General features: G+C 33.4%; 1 protein-coding gene and 1 pseudogene across 2 annotated transcripts; both read left to right on the top strand.

Moving 5' to 3' along the window:
• Window positions 1-4,211: 4,211 nt before the first annotated feature.
• On the top strand, window positions 4,212-10,888 carry LOC140813625 (mitogen-activated protein kinase 20-like; annotated as a pseudogene).
• A 4,635-nt stretch (window positions 10,889-15,523) lies between these two features.
• Window positions 15,524-17,040, top strand: LOC140814900 (peroxisomal and mitochondrial division factor 2-like). Of its 2 annotated transcripts, none has more exons than XM_073173994.1 (2): window positions 15,524-15,683; window positions 15,869-17,040. In XM_073173994.1, exon 2 carries the CDS (start codon window positions 15,878-15,880, stop codon window positions 16,763-16,765), a length of 888 nt encoding a protein of 295 aa, XP_073030095.1. In that variant the 5' UTR covers window positions 15,524-15,683; window positions 15,869-15,877; the 3' UTR covers window positions 16,766-17,040. The 2 variants fall into 2 exon arrangements, with proteins under 2 accessions (XP_073030095.1, XP_073030096.1); XM_073173995.1 differs by having other exon boundaries at window positions 15,534-15,677.
• The last annotated feature ends 1,418 nt before the right edge of the window (window positions 17,041-18,458 follow it).

The following is an 18,458-nucleotide window of genomic DNA, read 5'->3' as shown; positions in this document are numbered from 1 at the left end:
ATGATGTAATAAAAAAAATTATAATATTGATGTTTGTTTTCGCGATACAAGATTATCTTATCCACTTGATACTCCAAACTTTAATATCATTTACTCAAACAAACTATGTTTGAATGAATTATTAAAATTAAATGTATCAAACATTTTATTAACAAAATGCAATAAATCATAGACAAAACATTTAATTCAGTTTTTTTTTTAAAAAGCAACAATAAATTGTCTTTGATCGTTTATTGTCTTCAAGATTTTTTTTTCAATTTTTTCAAAAAGAAAAATATGAATTAAATGTTTTATGAGTGATTATTGTATTTTATTTATAAATAATGTTTAGTGTGTTTAATTTTTAATAATTTGTTCAAATGAGGATGTTTTTTTTAACAAAACTGTAGTACGATTTGGAACATCAAATGAAGCAGATGATTTCGTCCATGTTTTATCCTTGTATTAATTTTTTGTAACTGTAATTCAGCATTTTAAGTTTGTAGCTGGTCACACGTTAATTAATTAAATAAATAAATCGAAAATTAGGAATCAATCACCGGTGATTGTTCAACGACGAGGTTGGTTCCCTTGCTGCTATAGCAATTAGCACGACCTAATCAATATATAATTTTTTCCTACACATATTATAATGCTTTTATTCTAATATATAAAATGTTTAAATACCGTCCAAGTGAGTCTCATGTGAAACAGTCTCACGAATCCTAATCTGTTAGACGGGTCAACCCTATCTATTTTCACAATAAAAAGTAATATTCTTAGCATAAAAAATAATACTTTTTCATGGATGACTCAAATAAGAGATCCGTCTCACAAATACGACCCGTAAGACCATCTCACACAAGTTTTTGTCATACTGCCCTATACAACAATATCGATTGAGAGGATTTAAAATTTGCAGTGATAAGCACATCAAATATAATATAATCACTGAAATGTTTACAATAAAATATAAATTTCTCAGACTTTGACAACATGCGCTATATTAGAAAAAAATTTACCTTTTACATTACATAACATATATTGTTAGTTTACATTGATTTTTTAATTTTTTTGGAGATTGTGTCATAAATTTTCCCATTGTAAATTTGTAACAAACACATTAACAATACCAAAAAACATCGTCTTTCTAAAAATCCAAGAAATGAACAACTGTGTAACACCTGGATAATGCCTTTTAAAATACTTATTATTAATTTGTTTCACAATGTAAAGTTGAGAGTGATATTTGACCTTTTGGTTATTATTATTTTTTTTCTGGAGTTTTCTTTACATATGAGACTAATTTACTCCAGGCAAGCACATTTCCTGATGTCCATTCTAAATATACTACATATATCTTGTATTCTATTTATTTCTCTCAATATATATATTTAATAAAGTTTTTGACACGCGATACATGCATATCTATTTTTTTTTTTTGTAAATTCAATGTATAGATAATGATAACTAAACATTTTATAAAGATATGATAATTACGTGTCAAGACAAAATTTGTTTCAGACGGTCTCGTATGTCTTATTTTGTGAGACATATATCTTATTTGAGTCGTCTATGAAAAAATATTATCTTTTATGCTAAGAATAGTACTTTTTTATTGTGAATATTAATGGTAGGGTTGACATTTCTCACAGATAAAGATTCGTGAGACCCTCTCACGAGAAACCTACTCATAGATTATATACAAATTTAAGATTAACAGATATATCAAGTCGATTGAATTAAGTTTTTGAGTTGTATATATGGACTTTGACAATCCTCTCTCTTTGATATAATTTTTGAAGTGAAGTTGAGGCCGAGTAAATGGTCTTAACATGGATTCCAGTTGTTCATTCATAAACATATTATATGTATTTTAGATATTTTACATCGGTTGTATTATATTGTTAAGATTTATATGTATGTATTTGAGTAATCATATCCTCTTTAGCTAGTTGGAGGTCCATTATCTTAACAAGGATAAAACAGGAGAAGTTGGGAAAAAATCAGAAGAAGTTGAAAAGATGTATGAACAAAAATTATTAATCAACGTAAAAAAAAACAAATGTTATGCAAAAGTAAACATAATCCAGAGATAATTCAAAGTGATGACAGACCACATTAATTAATATATATATATATATATATATATATATATATATATATATATATATATATATATATATATATATATATACACACGTGACGCTGTTACATTTATCGAATCTGTCGAATGACATAAAACTACACAAAGTTTTCAATTTATGTACCATAGATCTGAGTCTATATATATATATATATAAAAGTGTAACAGCGTCACATGCTAAGATAAAAAAATCAAAGTAAATAAAAAACGACAACAAAGATGAAACGAAACGTTAAACTAAATTGGATAAAAATCTAAACAAAATAGATTAAATCAAGTCATTATAACTAAATCGAGAGAGAGCATATCACTAAATCATATCAAAATAATAAAGATTAAATGAAAGAAATGGTTAATTCCTATCAACAATTCCCAATAATCGCACGAGTTCTTATTATACTTGCACGTAGCGTGTGCCACTTTCTTCGTTGATAAACGAAAGAGACAACTTATCCACCTTTTGTGATAGGTAAACTTTGTTTTCCATAGTTTTATTGAATATAATATTAAATTCTGACAACGAATACTCTCCCACATAAGGGCCATTTCCTTATTTTAATAATAACAAATGTTGTCCTCTTATAAAACCAAACGAAGTCGGCAACTTTGTCGTGTCACTATTTTGATTTAGCCTCCCCCAATCGTAAAATAGCTTAATCAAATAAATAAATTACATCTGGCCTACCGCCTACTTGTTTGGCACATCATTTTCCTCGTGTTTTAACAGGTTAAATTCAAAAACTTTACTTTTAATAATATTCTTTATTGTACATTATCATGCCAATCTAGAATTTTGTCAAAATATGAAAGTAATTATTTGGTGGGAAACAGGCTTCGCACCAACTGCAACACACAATTAAAACAACATCTTTGAAAAAAAGAGCTTACAACCCCCTACTATGTATAACCCATCGATTTAAAAATAAACAGGGAATTAAATTTGAAACGTGCAATTTATAATGAATTTAACATTGTTAGAGCTCTATTTTTAGGTAAAAATTTGTTTGAGACGGTCTCACGTGTCGTATTTTGTGAACATATATTTTATTTGGGTAATCTATGAAAATATATTACTTTTTATGCTAAGAATATTACTTTTTGTTGTGAATATCGGTAGGGTTGACTCGTCTCATGAATAAAGATTCGTGAGACCGTCTAACAAGAGACTTAATCCTAAAAATATGTTGGAGCTGTATCAAAATTATTATTTATTACACATAGCTAAACATATATAGAAATAAATAAAGTTATTAAAGCAAGTAATCAAATTTGATTTATTATTTGAGTTGAATGAAAAACCCTGCAAAAGCACGAGTCACGACCCTTCTTTTTTCGCCGTCCAAAATTAGTGGTCAAAATAAATATAAACCATGAAAATAAGACCTCCCTCCCTCCCTCTCACGATGAACCATTGGTCCATTTTATAAAAAAAATGAGTCTGTGAGATCGTAACTAGATATTTCTTAAGATTATTATTTACATTTGGTTGGTCTTGGAATTAACCAACTTAGGTGAAAGACAAAAAGTACTTGGACTTGCATCCTTTGAAATTTTTTATTCAAAAGTCTAGACGGATATGCACAAGTTAACTGGACCATACACTTCTACATTTTCATTTTTTTAAATTGCAACAATCATAATTTTAAATCAATTTTATTATTATTAATTATGTTTACGGACAAGAAGAAGGAAAACACGATCGATACAAATACACTTATTAATTCATATGTATTATAGAAACGAATATTCGTCGCTTATAAAAAGTTATAATTGATATTAATAATGCAATTCAAATAATTTAATGTATACATCAATTCAAACATAAAATTTTGATTGTCTCTATTCAGTAAAACAGTTATTACAATCTAATAAATATGAGCACCGATGAGTTGTCACTCATCTATTGGATGTGATGAAATATAGAAAAATTGTGCATCCAATGGGTGAGTGACACCTCATAGGTGCTCACAAAGGTGTGCACGGTAGGTGTGCAGGATATCAAAACTATATATATATATATATATATATATATATATATATATATATATATATATATATATATATATATTCGCCATTGCCTGAGATACGTAGCGTAGACCTTTTGGCAAAGCATCGTTTTATGTGCGTGCGCACGCGCGCGCGCACTCGCAAAAACACAAACTGATCCGCTGTATTTACAAGGCAAAACCCCGTCGCCCCCACCTCCCTCACTGTACTATGTGTCGGTGACAGATCTCGACAACACCCCACACCCCCACCAGCTGGAACGGTACCTTTAGATCCACACATTCCCACACTCTCGTTTACTTGCATTTAATATTTGCAGAAGGGGGTGATTTTTCGTCGAGGAACTTGGTGGGGTTTTTGATGTTCTGTGATTATTGCTGAGGAAGGAGGAAAATAGATGCGGTGCATGAAGGATCGGTTTCTTTTCGATTTCAATAGTAATTCGAATTGGATGGAGAATGTGGTCGAATTTGTTTTCGTGAAAATTGAAGATATTCTGGATTTTTTTTGGGGTTAAGGGTTGCTGCGGAAATTATTTGAGGGCCTTGAATTTCCTCGACAATGCAGGCGGATCACCGGAAGAAAGTGAGCTATTTGCTCGAGATTTTTTAATCGATTCTTAGATAAATCGAGTGAAAGAAATACTATTGATTTTTAATTTCCGTGTTCTATATATGTATTTTCTGAAAACGAGGTGCTCTAGTGTTCGTGATTTGACTGTGCTTGTTTATCTGATTTCCTTTTGATGATATGATCATTTTTACCTATTACTACGCAGTTATGAATTGAGCTGCTCTTGGCGTGATTTTAGAAAGTCAAATAGGTGTGTGGGACAGTGTGTTGCATTTTGTAGGCTAATTGTACTATTGGTCAATTGAGAGATTGTGGGGATTTGGTTAATGATTGGTGAAATACATGAGTAAGATTTCGTTTAATTGAGATTTTCTTCGTATTTCACGCGGATGTCCTGCATATGAAAGTTCAAAGAAATGAATGCTTTTGACCGTCTCACAATTTTTCGCTTCCTTTCATTTTCTTGTTCATTGTGTGAAGTACTTTTTTGCTTCATTTTATTGGTTTCTAATTCTGTTGCAAAATCGGGAAATCATCTTTCATCTGCCTTTTCTTCGTTGAATTAATCTTTGGATCCGTAGTTATTGTATTCGCTCTCTTTTGATTCATTCCCCTGGTTCCAATGTTTAGTTTAGGTTAATGAGATGATGCAGATTAAATGTTTGCACTTGTATAATGTCATTAATTCCGAATTTCAATTAACTGTGAGTTTTGGGTTAAATTGAATTTGACTTTTAGATATCCTGTCTAGCAGTTCCTGTTTAAAGATTTGTTTACTGTGGATTATTGGGGGCGTTTGTTTTGCCCTCATGGTGACTTTGATCTTCAAAAATGAGGAAAATGTTTTTGCGCTAAGGTAATTTATACAATGAATATCAATACATTTAATGTTTTTGATATAAATGAGACTAAAATATGCATTTGGCTTCCTTAGGCTGCCCTTGGATTGATGAATTTGATTTGGAGGAAAAGATTTAATTTGATAAAGTATTTGATTAACAGAGTTTCAAATGACACCTTTACCGAGTGTGGTAACTGTTGAAATTGTTTAACTTGATATATTGTGGATTTGAAATCCTTGAATTTTGCCAATCCAAACCAATCCAAGGCACAACCTTTAGAGTACTCTTCTCTTTTTTAATCAAAATTGGTGGTTATGTCTGTTGGAATTTCATCAAGCCAGTTTGAATTTTTTCCATCTTTCGGGGACTTGGGGGATGTGAGTGGATTTTATTCTTCAAATAAAAAAGTGCTCCATTAATCACGTTTTTTGCATCCTCTTTATGCAACTTTTTAAATAATTTTCTTGTCAGTTGACAATTCTCAGGCATGTGCTTCGGCGGCACTTTGTTCTCCTACTCTAGGAAAATAGTATGTAATTGACATGTTTAATGCATACATGTCAAATTGTCTTATCTTACATCTGTTTCAGCATTCAACATGTACTGAAATTATATGCTATATTTAGAGGACTAAGTTTCTTCGTGCTCGGTGAACAGAATTCAACAGAAATGGACTTCTTTTCAGAATATGGTGATGCAAGCAGGTATAAAATTCAGGAAGTCGTTGGAAAAGGAAGTTATGGTGTTGTTTGCTCAGCGACTGACACCCATACTGGTGAAAAGGTGGCGATAAAGAAAATACATGACATTTTTGAGCACATTTCTGATGCTGCTCGAATTCTCCGAGAAATCAAGCTTCTCAGGCTTCTGCGACACCCAGACATTGTTGAAATCAAACATATCATGCTTCCACCTTCTAGAAGAGAATTCAAAGATATCTATGTTGTTTTTGAGCTGATGGAATCTGATCTACACCAAGTCATTAAGGCCAACGATGATTTGACTAGAGAACATTATCAGTTTTTCCTGTACCAATTGCTTCGTGCCCTTAAATACATTCACACAGGTGACCCCCGTTGCTACGTTCTTCGGCTATGTTGTGTTTTGTTTCTTTTGCTCAGCTGTTGAAGATAAAAAAAACAAAAAAAAAACTAATAACAATAATAACATTGGCCTCGCTGTCACATCTGACCGCTGGATTTTTGTGTAATCATGAATTTCTGTGATGATTAGAGTCATTGTAATATGCATTCAGCAAATGCCATAAATTTGACAATTGTCAACTGAGATGGTTTATGTTGTGTTAAGAATGTTCTCAGCCTCATTAAAGGATTGGCGATTTAAGCTAGTTAGTTGTTCGTTATGAGTTTGGGAAAATATCTGATGATTAAAGTCTTTGGATGCAGCTAATGTTTATCATCGGGATTTAAAGCCAAAGAATATTCTTGCAAATGCAAACTGTAAACTCAAAATATGTGATTTTGGATTGGCTAGAGTTGCTTTCAATGACACGCCTACAATGATATTTTGGACGGTATGCCAATATAAAAAATATGTACCTTAATAATTCTGTACTCACTACAACTGTTTGCCTGGTTCTTAGAGTTCTAAGTTATGTCATAAATACAGGATTACGTAGCTACAAGATGGTATAGGGCTCCAGAATTGTGTGGTTCATTTTTCTCGAAGGTATAGTTCTGCATATTCCTAGTTTTTTCATTGTGATTGAAGTATATGGAAGTTGTCGTCATTGACTGTTAAGTTGTAAAAAAGCTGTGCTTTACCCCATAATCCCATTCCATTGAAGTATATGGAAGTTGTCGTCATTGACTGTTAAGTTGTAAAAAAGCTGTGCTTTACCCCATAATCCCATTCCAGATCAATAAGCTAGTTTTTCTTTTACTCCTAATGTTTAATTCAAATTACAAATAATTTTCCATGCCTATGCAAATCATTTCTATAGCATATAGGAAACATGTTGATTTCCTTGAAAGGGCATTAGATTGAATTTACGTGGATATACTGAGGTCGAAGCATGTTTATTTCATGTGAGTTGCATGGCTACTGTTTCCCTTGTATTCCATGACTCATCCTATATCCCATATTTGTTGTCAGCTGTGATGATTGCCTTGTGTTTTAGTAGTCATAATAGTCCCCTATTTAAACATTCATCGGAAATTATAGGTATTTTCCGTGTTGATGTTTTATAGCATCAAACTACGCACTTACTCAGTAACAAGGCTTGATATATCTTGTTTTTTGGTTGCTTCTCAGTATACAGCAGCAATTGATATATGGAGTATTGGCTGCATTTTTGCTGAAGTTTTGACTGGGAAGCCACTTTTCCCTGGAAAAAATGTTGTTCACCAGCTGGATTTGATAACTGATCTTCTAGGCACACCTACAAGGGATACCATTTCTCGAGTAAGTATAAGTTAAACCCTTCTGAATGAATCTTGATTACTGGTATTTGAAATTGTATGGGCAATCTTACCTACTTGTGATATTTGGATTCTTGTATTTTTTTTAAGGTGCGAAATGAAAAGGCAAGAAGATATCTCACAAGCATGAGAAAGAAGCAACCTGTTCCATTTGCTCAGAAATTTCCAAATGCTGATCCTTCTGCCCTTCGACTTTTGGAGAAGCTGCTCGCTTTTGATCCTAAGGACCGTCCGACCTGCTGAAGAGGTTTCAAATGGCCCTGTTTCTTCTAAAACTAGTTTTCCGTATGGAGTCTTTTAAATTTAGGGCCCTGTTTGGGAACTTTAAAATCATAAGTATTCATACATATTTTACATCACCGTGGTTAATCATAAGTCTACATACATCTTTTGAACACCAGATCTACCCTGCTTCTTATCTGAAATTATTTAGAAAATCTAATATTTTAGAGTCAGCAGTAATTTTGGAAATAAATCACATGTAAGACTACAAAATTTCATAAATTACTATAATTTTCCAAAACTCATTCAAATCAAACCGAAATAATTATTTTTGAAGCTGATTGCAACATGATAAAGTCTCTCGTTCTTTCCAAGTCTGGATTTAGATGATATGCTGATCTTTTATAAGATATATTCAACACAGTCTATTCTAAATTGGCTGTCTTTCCCTTATGTGCATTACACACGTCAAGATTTGATCTTTGACTTTATGTTCTCTTTTGAAACTGGCTATATTTGTGGTCATTTGTTATTTTAGTTTCTCTGCATTTTCAGGCATTATGTGATCCTTACTTTCGGGGATTGTCCAAAGTCGAGAGAGAACCATCCTGTCAACCAATTTCAAAGATGGAATTTGAATTTGAGAGGCGAAGGGTCACAAAGGAGCATGTTCGTGAGTTAATATTTCGGGAGATACTAGAGTACCATCCTCAGTTGCTGAAGGACTGCATCAATGGTATTGAGAGAACTAATTTCCTCTATCCAAGGTGGTAACTCTTTCTTTAATATGTCCGTCCTCTTCATCATCAATGTTGCTGACTGAAAAATATGCCTCTTGGCAGTGCTGTTGATCAATTTAAAAAACAATTTGCTGCTTTAGAAGAAAATGGTGGTAAAAGTGAACCATGTGATTCCTCACGACAGAAAGCACGTTTCTCTTCCTAGGTATATGTAGAACTTAACCTGTTTTATTGTAGTGGATTTGTCTTTTAAAATCACTTTATGCTTTGATGTTCTGCTTGTTAGCTACCTTTACAAGGCTAGTAAAATTAACATTTCGCCGACTTCTATTAAAAATTGTTGTAAACAGGGTAGCATGTGATATTGATGTTGATTGGTGTTGATTCTTGAAAATACATGAACTGATATCTATAATATTTATAGAGCGAAACTCCCTGATAATTAATGTTTTTTGGTGAAACTTTTTTCTTAATTCCAAAATTGTGTTTCATGTATTTAGCTTTAAACTTTTTTGTTCTTGAACTTGACCCTTTTTTTAAAAAAGTCATCAATCATTTTTGTCGGTCTTTTCCTCATAATCTCATCATTTATATTTTTTTGTATTATAATTTATATTTTATGTGTCGAATTGTTATTTATTTGTATTATTATTTAGTATACCAGAGCATACTTAAAATTTTCATATTTCATTAAAAAAAATAGTCTTACTAAATCTCATGTCATATTTCATTTTGTAAAATATGATAACTAAATCCAAATTTCGAAACAAAATATGTACAATATTTTCGTGTATTACATTACACACCATTACATTATACACAGCGTGTGTGCCTAGTCGCAGGTGCAGATTTTGTAAGAGCGATGTATCCTGTTGAAACCATCTCATTTCTTTCTTCCTATTTTAGTTGACCCCCAATTGTGTCCTTTTCGTATTGCAATACCTTTCTGTTATCATGTCTGATCTTTCGCGTGCCAGACCTGTTGTGCTGTCATTCATAAAACAATATTTGATTATGCAGGTCGACCATTGTACCCAGTACAGTGCTTCCTAAGGAGCTGGCAACTATTGCAAATGCCAAAGATCCGCAGAATGCTGAAGAATCTTATGGGTTTCGTAACAGTTTATCAAGAAACTTACAACCACCACAGAGGATCGTAGTAGGTAATTTTACGTCTTAAAATGTCAGTCCTTCCCCATTGTTTTGTTCCATTATGTGAATTAATCTGTTCACCGCTCAATCTTTCTGTGCTGAGCAAAACCAGGGAATGTCCGTGGTCCAGTTGTTCTGTATGAGAATGGAAATGTTGTCAAAGATGCATACGATCCTAGAAATCTTGTAGGAAATGCAGCCCTTTCAGCCCAATCATCTCCCTCGACTTACTATTACCAAAGAAGTTCGCCTGGAAAACCAGTAAGGCTTGTGGCTGAGACACATAGAGACTTGTCTTCACTTTCTAAACAGATACAAAACTGTGGCATGGCTGCTAAATTAGCTCCTGATATAGCTATAAACATAGATTCCACCAATCCATATCATACTTCACAAGCTGGAGTGTCCAAGGTTGACAACAGTCATCCCGACAGCGTCAGTATCGACACAAATCTACTGCAAGCAAAAGCTCACTACGGTGGACTCGGCATCGCTGCAGCTACAAATGTAACTGCCCATAGAAAAACTGGCGGCGTTCAATACGGCATGGCAAGTATGTATTAGAGGAAGGTTTGAAGCTGAGTGAATGGTGAAAACTTGAATGGATGGTGGATTTGGACCTATACTCCTTTGTTGGGAGGCTTGAATACATTGTAATCATTGGTGGTGTACAGAAGGGGAAACATAGTTTCTTGTGAGAGCCGATACGTCTCTTTTAGTTGTGGCTGGGGTCTTGTGAAAATTTTACTCTGAATAATAAAGATGGCAACAAGTTTGCCGTTGCAAGTTGTGTTGCTCATTTATTGGAGAAGGTAGAATAATTAGTTTTAGGTGATCAAATAATATTTTTTTTATAAAGAAGGCACGTTATATTTTTAAGGTGCAGCCAATATAATTATCTCGTTGGGAGTAATTTAGTTCAATATATCATGAGGTTATTATATTATATTATCTTAGGAAAAATTAAATTCAAAGAGCCGCTAATGGAACACAGTTTATGCATTCTAACAAAGCAAAAGTTCGTAATTAGGCCCCCCAATTATGTCGTCATAGTGTTAGCTAATTAAGTTGGTGAAAACGATGTATATTTTATGCAAGAGAAGATGTCATCGACATCAAATCAAACTAGTCTCTTAACTTTCTTCTGCCATCTCAATCTACGTGCATGTGAAGGCATTCAATTAGAGAATTATAAATCAATCACATATACTTCCTATAATCAAAATTAGATTTTGTCTTCTATCAATGGCAACTGATCCAAGAAATTCCGAATCACGAATGCACAGAAAATTAAGAAGCAGGCAAAAGAATGGCAGCAAATGTCGTGTGTGGCGGTAACAAAATTGGGATAGACTATGCTAGGTGGTGTAATGTGAATCCTAAATGCCCTCATGCAGTGTCACATAATTACTAAATTCACCCTAAAATTTCCTCTACAGCCGGACTCCTGTCTCCTTCTTGGAAACACAATTACTTGTCTTTGATATACATATATTATACAAATTAAATGCATACATATGGACCTCTCTTTGAATTAATTATTATCTATAATTTTATGTGAAACCCGAATATTTTATAAGTAGATTGTTTTATTATCACCTGTGGCTTATGGGAATAGGCTGAGGTGTGGGGCTCTAAAAGTCTATAAGGGGAGCACATGGGGGAGGGAAGGTGTAGGGTTCGAGAATTTCATGTGATAACATGTGCTTTTAACCTTTTCAAGCTGCCACCCTATGTATTATCCCCTTCGTCCCCGGCCATGACTTTTTTCTCCTTATAATTTATAACATTTCTTGATTTTCAATGTGAATGATTAGTTATAAGCCACAATAATAATTATTTTAGCCAAATTCTGATACATGCATGTCAATTTATGCGCAAAAATATTATTATCCACCATAAACGGACGTATTTAGAAACCATGGTAGGACCAGCTTCGTTGTCATTGACATTTCTTCTGCAAATAATTTAAGGCCATCCCCCTCCATTTCCTCGTATCGCCATCCTTAATCTCTCTCCCTCTTTCTTTAATGAAGAATTTCAACACAACTATTTGCTCCTCAGAACCCGAAACCATATCGGAAAAAGTACCGAGGATGGCACCGCCCGAAGAATCCTCTTCCACCTCCGTAGCCGTCGGTGTGCTGTCGCCAGAGAGGCCCGTGAGGAGAAGAAGGAGAAGAACCCGTATGAGGAAGATGATTTCGAGGGCCGAAGAAGAATCCACGGAAAAAGATGAGTTGTTTGAGAAGAAGATTGTGGCGTTGAAGAAAATAGTGCCCGGAGGTGAAACCCTAGCTGTGGAGAATCTGTTTGAAGAGACTGCTGATTATATACTTTCATTGCAGTACAAAGTGGAAGCTTTGAGGTTTCTTGTCGCCATTGTCGAAAGCTCCGAAAATAATAAACGGAAGCTTGGTGGTTGATACACACACCACTGTTTTACATGCTTTTTCTTCAAGTTATAACATTATTTGTTTTTTTTTATTTTATATTTTTGTTTGTAACATCGTGTAGATCTTGATTTATGGTAAAAAAAAAAAAAAAACCGTTTGTTTTTATTCCATTTCCTTCAGCTAAATTAAGGCTGGCTATGGTACATTCGTTGGTGTTCATGAAAAAATTCGGGAGATTAAAGGTAAATGATGGGAAGTATCAAAATAAAAGAGAACAGCCGATGGAAAAAAAGTCAATCTGATACCCCTTGAAATTGGTAGTCCAGAGTGGATCCAAGTCCACGAATCACGATCCTTAACACTATCAAGAGTCCCAACTCACTGTTAAGAGTCCAAGCGCACGATTCCTAACATTAGCAGGACTCACAACCCATGATCTAACACTATCGAGGTCCAAGCTCACAAAGGGGCGGGGAAATCCGAGCCCATCAGAACTATCGACACAACTAAAAGATATGAAGATACTCTCATGGATAGATGAATGCCTTGATAAATCTGAGATTCGAGTAAATCTAGTCAGGATAAGACGAGAGCCCTAGCCGTCGTCAAGATAGAGTCATAGTGTTTAGAGTCTCTTATCTCATATAGGACTCTATCTCAGCATGAATCCTAGCCAGCAAGGTAACTAATTAACCTCTTTCTATAAATATAAGGTATGTGATACGGTTTAACATATTCACACTCTCTTGCTCACTTAATACGAGCATATTTCACACTTAAGTTTGATCTCCGGATTGACTCAAGCATTAGAGAGATCATGCTGAAAAACTCTCCAGCATCTCCTAACCTTATTTTCGTATGTGCAGAACTCAGGAGCCCGACCTGACTCGTTCATATATGTGTGTGTGTCTAGGTGTGTGTGTGTGAGCATTAATGGACTCATACATCCAAACATTAAAAAATGTAATAAAGTGAAAAAACGACACATACACACACGCATACAAGCCGTCACAGACAAGAATATTGTAATTAGTTATGTTAACTAATTACAATAGATATCAGACAATTAATAGATATTAGAGGGTTAATTGATCAACACAACAAATTATCACTAAATCATGCATGTTCGGTGAACGGCAAATGCCTCTGAACATTTATTGGCTTTTTTGTTATTTCCTCCATCACTTCCTTTGTATCGAAATTAACAAGGGGATTTCTCTTGTTGGTTTATAAATCTTGTAATTCTGGATCTTTAACATATATAATAATATTACAAGTTTTACACTAAAAAAACATAGTTGCTGCATGCATATGAGTAATCTAATATTTTATTATATATATTTGTGTCATAATAGAAATAAAACAGTGTTTAATGTAATTTTTAGAATCTTGAAAATATCTATATTTTTTTAGCCTTTTAATTTTTTTATTAATTTTTTGCATGAATAACTCAATTTATGTAAAAAATAATAATTAAAAATTTATTAAAAACCAGAAAATTGTAAAAATTTCAATTCTTCTAAAACAAGAATACTTATATAAAACGATCTTCTAGACATACATGCAACGCGTGATCGCTATAGCTAGAGATGAAAAAAAACAACGTTAACATGGTTGTGCACTTTATTTAAATAAGTGTGATATTCACTGAAAAATTTAAGGTTCGATTCCAGCAAATGACACTAGTCCAAACGCATGCTTCAAATTTGCTCTGAGCCTGAAATCACGAAGAAGACCGTTAGAAAGTGGACGGGAGAGTGTCCCGGCGTAGCCTCTCCGACGTTCAAGTAAGAGACTGATGATATAAGTGGAGAGCAGCTAATTAAGAGTGCTGCTGAAAAATAATATAGAGAATATGAATGAGTTGGACATTCAAACATGGTATTTATAGGAGAATATCTGGGCCTGTCATGAGTCTTAAACCTTGGTTAAGGATGAACCGGGCCCACGATCCGATGTGGGCTCGATTATGATTGGCTCAGTCATGAGGTATCAAAGTGTTTTCGCTGTTATATATTCATATTAATGTTATTTTTTTTTATTTTTTATTTTTTACAAAAACTAACGAATGAAATTAATATAATAAATTATTATCAGAGAAGGACCCTTTCCGACTTGTCCCGGTGTTCTAGAAACAGAGTGATTACATAAACACCTACAACCAGAAAAACTACAATTTAAAACAACAGATTTTATTATAAAATTATATAATTTTAGTTCATAATGTATGGTTACATTTGGATGGATGAATTTGAAATCCATATATTTCGATTATAGTTTTATAGTCAACAATGAAATAATAGATGACTTTTACATCAATATCTTATTTATTTATATATTAGTTAAAAAAAGTATAATGAATTTCAAGTGCCTCTATTATTGGGTGAATTTGAAATCCATCTTAATTAATATGAAACATTATTTAAACAAGCAATAAGTGAATTTGAATGTCATGGTCTTATTTCCCTAACACTACAAAAATACATTAGATTATATATGAAATAGATAGATTTGAAATGCATAAATCCAAATATAACCTATAAGTATGGCCGAAGGAAACATTTTATTCGTTGTTATATATGTACAATCCACTGAATTTAGGGGTCAACAATTGTTTAAGAACAATGGAGGAAAAAGGATTCGGAAATACAACAAAATTTCATTTTTTATGATACGAGAACTTGCAATTGCTACTATTTGATGTACACTTATCAACCATTAGACTAACGTAGTAGTCGGGAAATTGCACTAGTTAGATAAGATTTGTACAATAAATTCATCCGAAAAAATATTAATTATAATAATCGAACATATAATCATTGATCAAACGAACCTATAAGATAAACAAACAAAATCTCATTTTTGTGCCGACGAAACTGGAAGTGGTTCCAAATTTTGATGGGATATAAGCATTATTTTGAAGTTCGGCATTAATTGGGCTTCAGTCCACTAAAGTTTAAATGATGGGCCTTTATATTAATTGGATTTTATGATTTAATTTTGCAGGCCTAAGCCCACCGTACTTTCTAGCACGCGCTACGAACATTTATGAAAGAACCGTGGCTACTTCGCTTCAGCAAAATATCCCAACCCCTAATCTGGCGATTTTGCACAAAGGCGATTTGACGCAAGTATTGCTGTTGGTTATGCTACCCTTTGCTTCGGTGCTGGGGATCTTGGTTGAGGTTCGCTATTAGCTTAAATTGAAGTGGGAATGCTGTTTTTGTTTATTTAGTTTTTCGTTTTAGGGGACAATCATCGAGCTCTGTAATCTCGTCGAATGTTTTAGTTTTTTATTTATTTATTACAGTTGGAATTTTTTCTTATATCTTGACTCAATTTCGATACTTTTTTTTTTTGCCTGTTTTAGGGATAAGAAATGGCAGATGAGACGATCGATGGGGAAATTTACGATGACCCGGAATTGGAAATTACCGGGGATGATGCGTCGGAAACTTCAGGGCTCAATCAGAAGGTGGATGTCCTTAAGCAAGAAAACAATGAAATTGCACGGGAGAACATGGAATATAAGCAGAGGATCGAAGAGTTGAAGGACTCTGTCAATGTGTTAAGAGATGAGAATGTGGAACTCAAAAACAAGTTTGCTGAAGCAGAGTCGGAAAATAAGGCTTTAGGAGCAGTGGTAGCTAGAGCTGCAGAGCTGGAAGCTGAGGTGGCAAGACTGCAGCATGATTTGGTTTCTACCATGAGCGATTTGCAGGAGTCCAGTATCGAGTTATCCGATTTGAAGAGGGATTTGACAGGGATGAAAGACAGGGAAAAGGAAAAAGATGTTAAGTTGGAGGCCTTGCAGAAAGAGAGGAACTTGTTGGTGTTGAAAGTTGAGAATTTGGAGGGAGTGGAAAGCAGTATTAGGGATGAGTTGGAGGGAAAAGAAAAGTGTATCTCGGGTTTGAAGAAGAAAGTCAACGACTTGGAGTCGACTGTGGGAAGAATCGAGACTTTGGAGACGTTGAAGAATGATTTGGAGAAGACAGCTGAGAAAATGAAGGTGGAGATAGGTGATCTAGAGAGTAGAGTGGGTGAAAGAGAAGAGGTGATTAACGAGTTTATAATGAAGGAAAGTGCAGTTCTGGATGATGTTTCTAGTGTTATTAGTGGAAACTCTGCAGTCAGGGTTGGAAGGAATGGATTTATTGGTAATTTGAAGCAAAAGGAGTGGGTGGTGGTGGCAGGCTCAACCTTTGCTGCCGTAGCTGTGATAGGGGTCATCTGTTACATTAAACATACTGCCAGGAAACAATGATTCACACGTATAATTAACATTTCAAAGTCGTAGAGGTGAGAAGGCTTTCTTTTGTAGCTGAGTGGAGAAGATTCAATTTTGCTTAGTCGTTCCTCATGGTTTTGCTAACTTCGATTTCTTTCTTTAATAAGAAATTTGGTTTACTTAGTTGACAGTTTTATTTGTTCTATAGCTAGTTCTCGAGAAACATGTTGTCTTGCTTTAAAAATTTATGTGTATTGAATATGTTGTGGAATAAAATTCACTACATACATTACTACGTTTGATTTAGGTAATGCAGTTTTGAGGCTCCTTTTCTTTAAGGTACTTGTTAGAACCGGATTCAACCACTCGAGTTTCCAAGTTTTCTGTGGTTCTTTTGGAATGATGCAGTGCCATTCATATGCTAATTTCTTCTTGCCTAAAAAAATTGATGCTTGTGTAGTTATGCTAACTCTGTTCTAATCAAATGGTGATGAGATTTTCCTGCATTATTGTGCTTCAATCCTAGTAATAATGTTCAGTGATTCAAGAATTTGAGGCAGCATGTAATATATGAGTTTTAGTTTCCGTACATCTAATCTCATGGGAAAAAAAAGGGGGTGACAAATGGTTATCAAACATTACAAGTTACTGTAGTTTGAAGCAATAACAGAATTAACACAAATATGTTTTATCCAAAAAAAAAAAACAATAGCATTATTGTCGGTGGTCAAAGACTAAGATGGAAATTTAGACCTAACTCAATCTCAAAATCTAGCTCATTGTCCAATTTCATATATGCAACTCTCATAGATTTTATCTAACCAATTGAGACAACTAAAACACCCTCTCACGTTCATGAATGAACATCTGGAGCGTGAAATTTACAAATGACTCAATTATGGCAGAACGGGTGTCCAAATATGAACAATCCAACACATAACAGTAGAACTTTAGCTCTGATACCATGTTAAAATTAGAACTTGAACCTAACTCAACCCTAAAAACTCTTTCAAGATGGACAGATTGTCCAAATCTATATATGAAACTCTTATAGATCTTATCTTATCGATGTGAGATAACTAACATAATAATATACACCTTTTAAGTCAACTTTTATACATTATATTTTGTTATTTTTTTTGACGCGTCGATATCTTAAAATAAAATTTGAAGTTTAACTTATATATTCATGTTAGAGAAATAAAATGCCGAACAATAACTTATATATTTATGTTTTTTTATGTTTTTATTATATTTATGTTGGAGAAATAAAATGCCAAACGATTTACGAAACATTATTTGTTCGATAGTTTTAACGAATATCGATTAAAAATAACAATTCATGAACACGAAAACGAATATAATTTTCTAATGTAACCTAAAAACCACATTAATATTTAATACCATCTTCGAGCAATGAATATGTTTTTTTTTTTTAAATATTTATTCAGATTGGCATTGGAGTGTAAAAAAGTTCAAAGAAAAAGACAATGGATACTGGGTTTTTAATTTAAAAAGTAGAAAAAAAAATAAAGGCACTGTCGGTGTCGGTAAATGAGATAATTAGAAGTCAATTAAATTCTAAATCGAAACTATTTTTTCATAAAAATACAAACTTGAATTAATAAAAATAAAGTTTTTATCTCAAACTGAACTCAGACATAAAATTGACCTTAAACTCTGTCCTAAATGTGTAAAACTCGAATCAAATATGAAAATATTGATCCAA

Source organism: Primulina eburnea, chromosome 15 (assembly GCF_022965805.1).
Source record: "Primulina eburnea isolate SZY01 chromosome 15, ASM2296580v1, whole genome shotgun sequence".
NCBI lineage: Eukaryota > Viridiplantae > Streptophyta > Magnoliopsida > Lamiales > Gesneriaceae > Primulina > Primulina eburnea.
The sequence above is the reverse complement of the archived record's forward strand: the minus strand, read 5'-3'. Positions and strand labels throughout refer to the sequence as shown.

What these genes read in the sequence shown, in the direction of transcription:
- LOC140814900 (XM_073173994.1), top strand. Translation starts at nt 15,878, where the DNA reads ATGGCAGATGAGACGATCGATGGGGAAATTTACGATGACCCGGAATTG.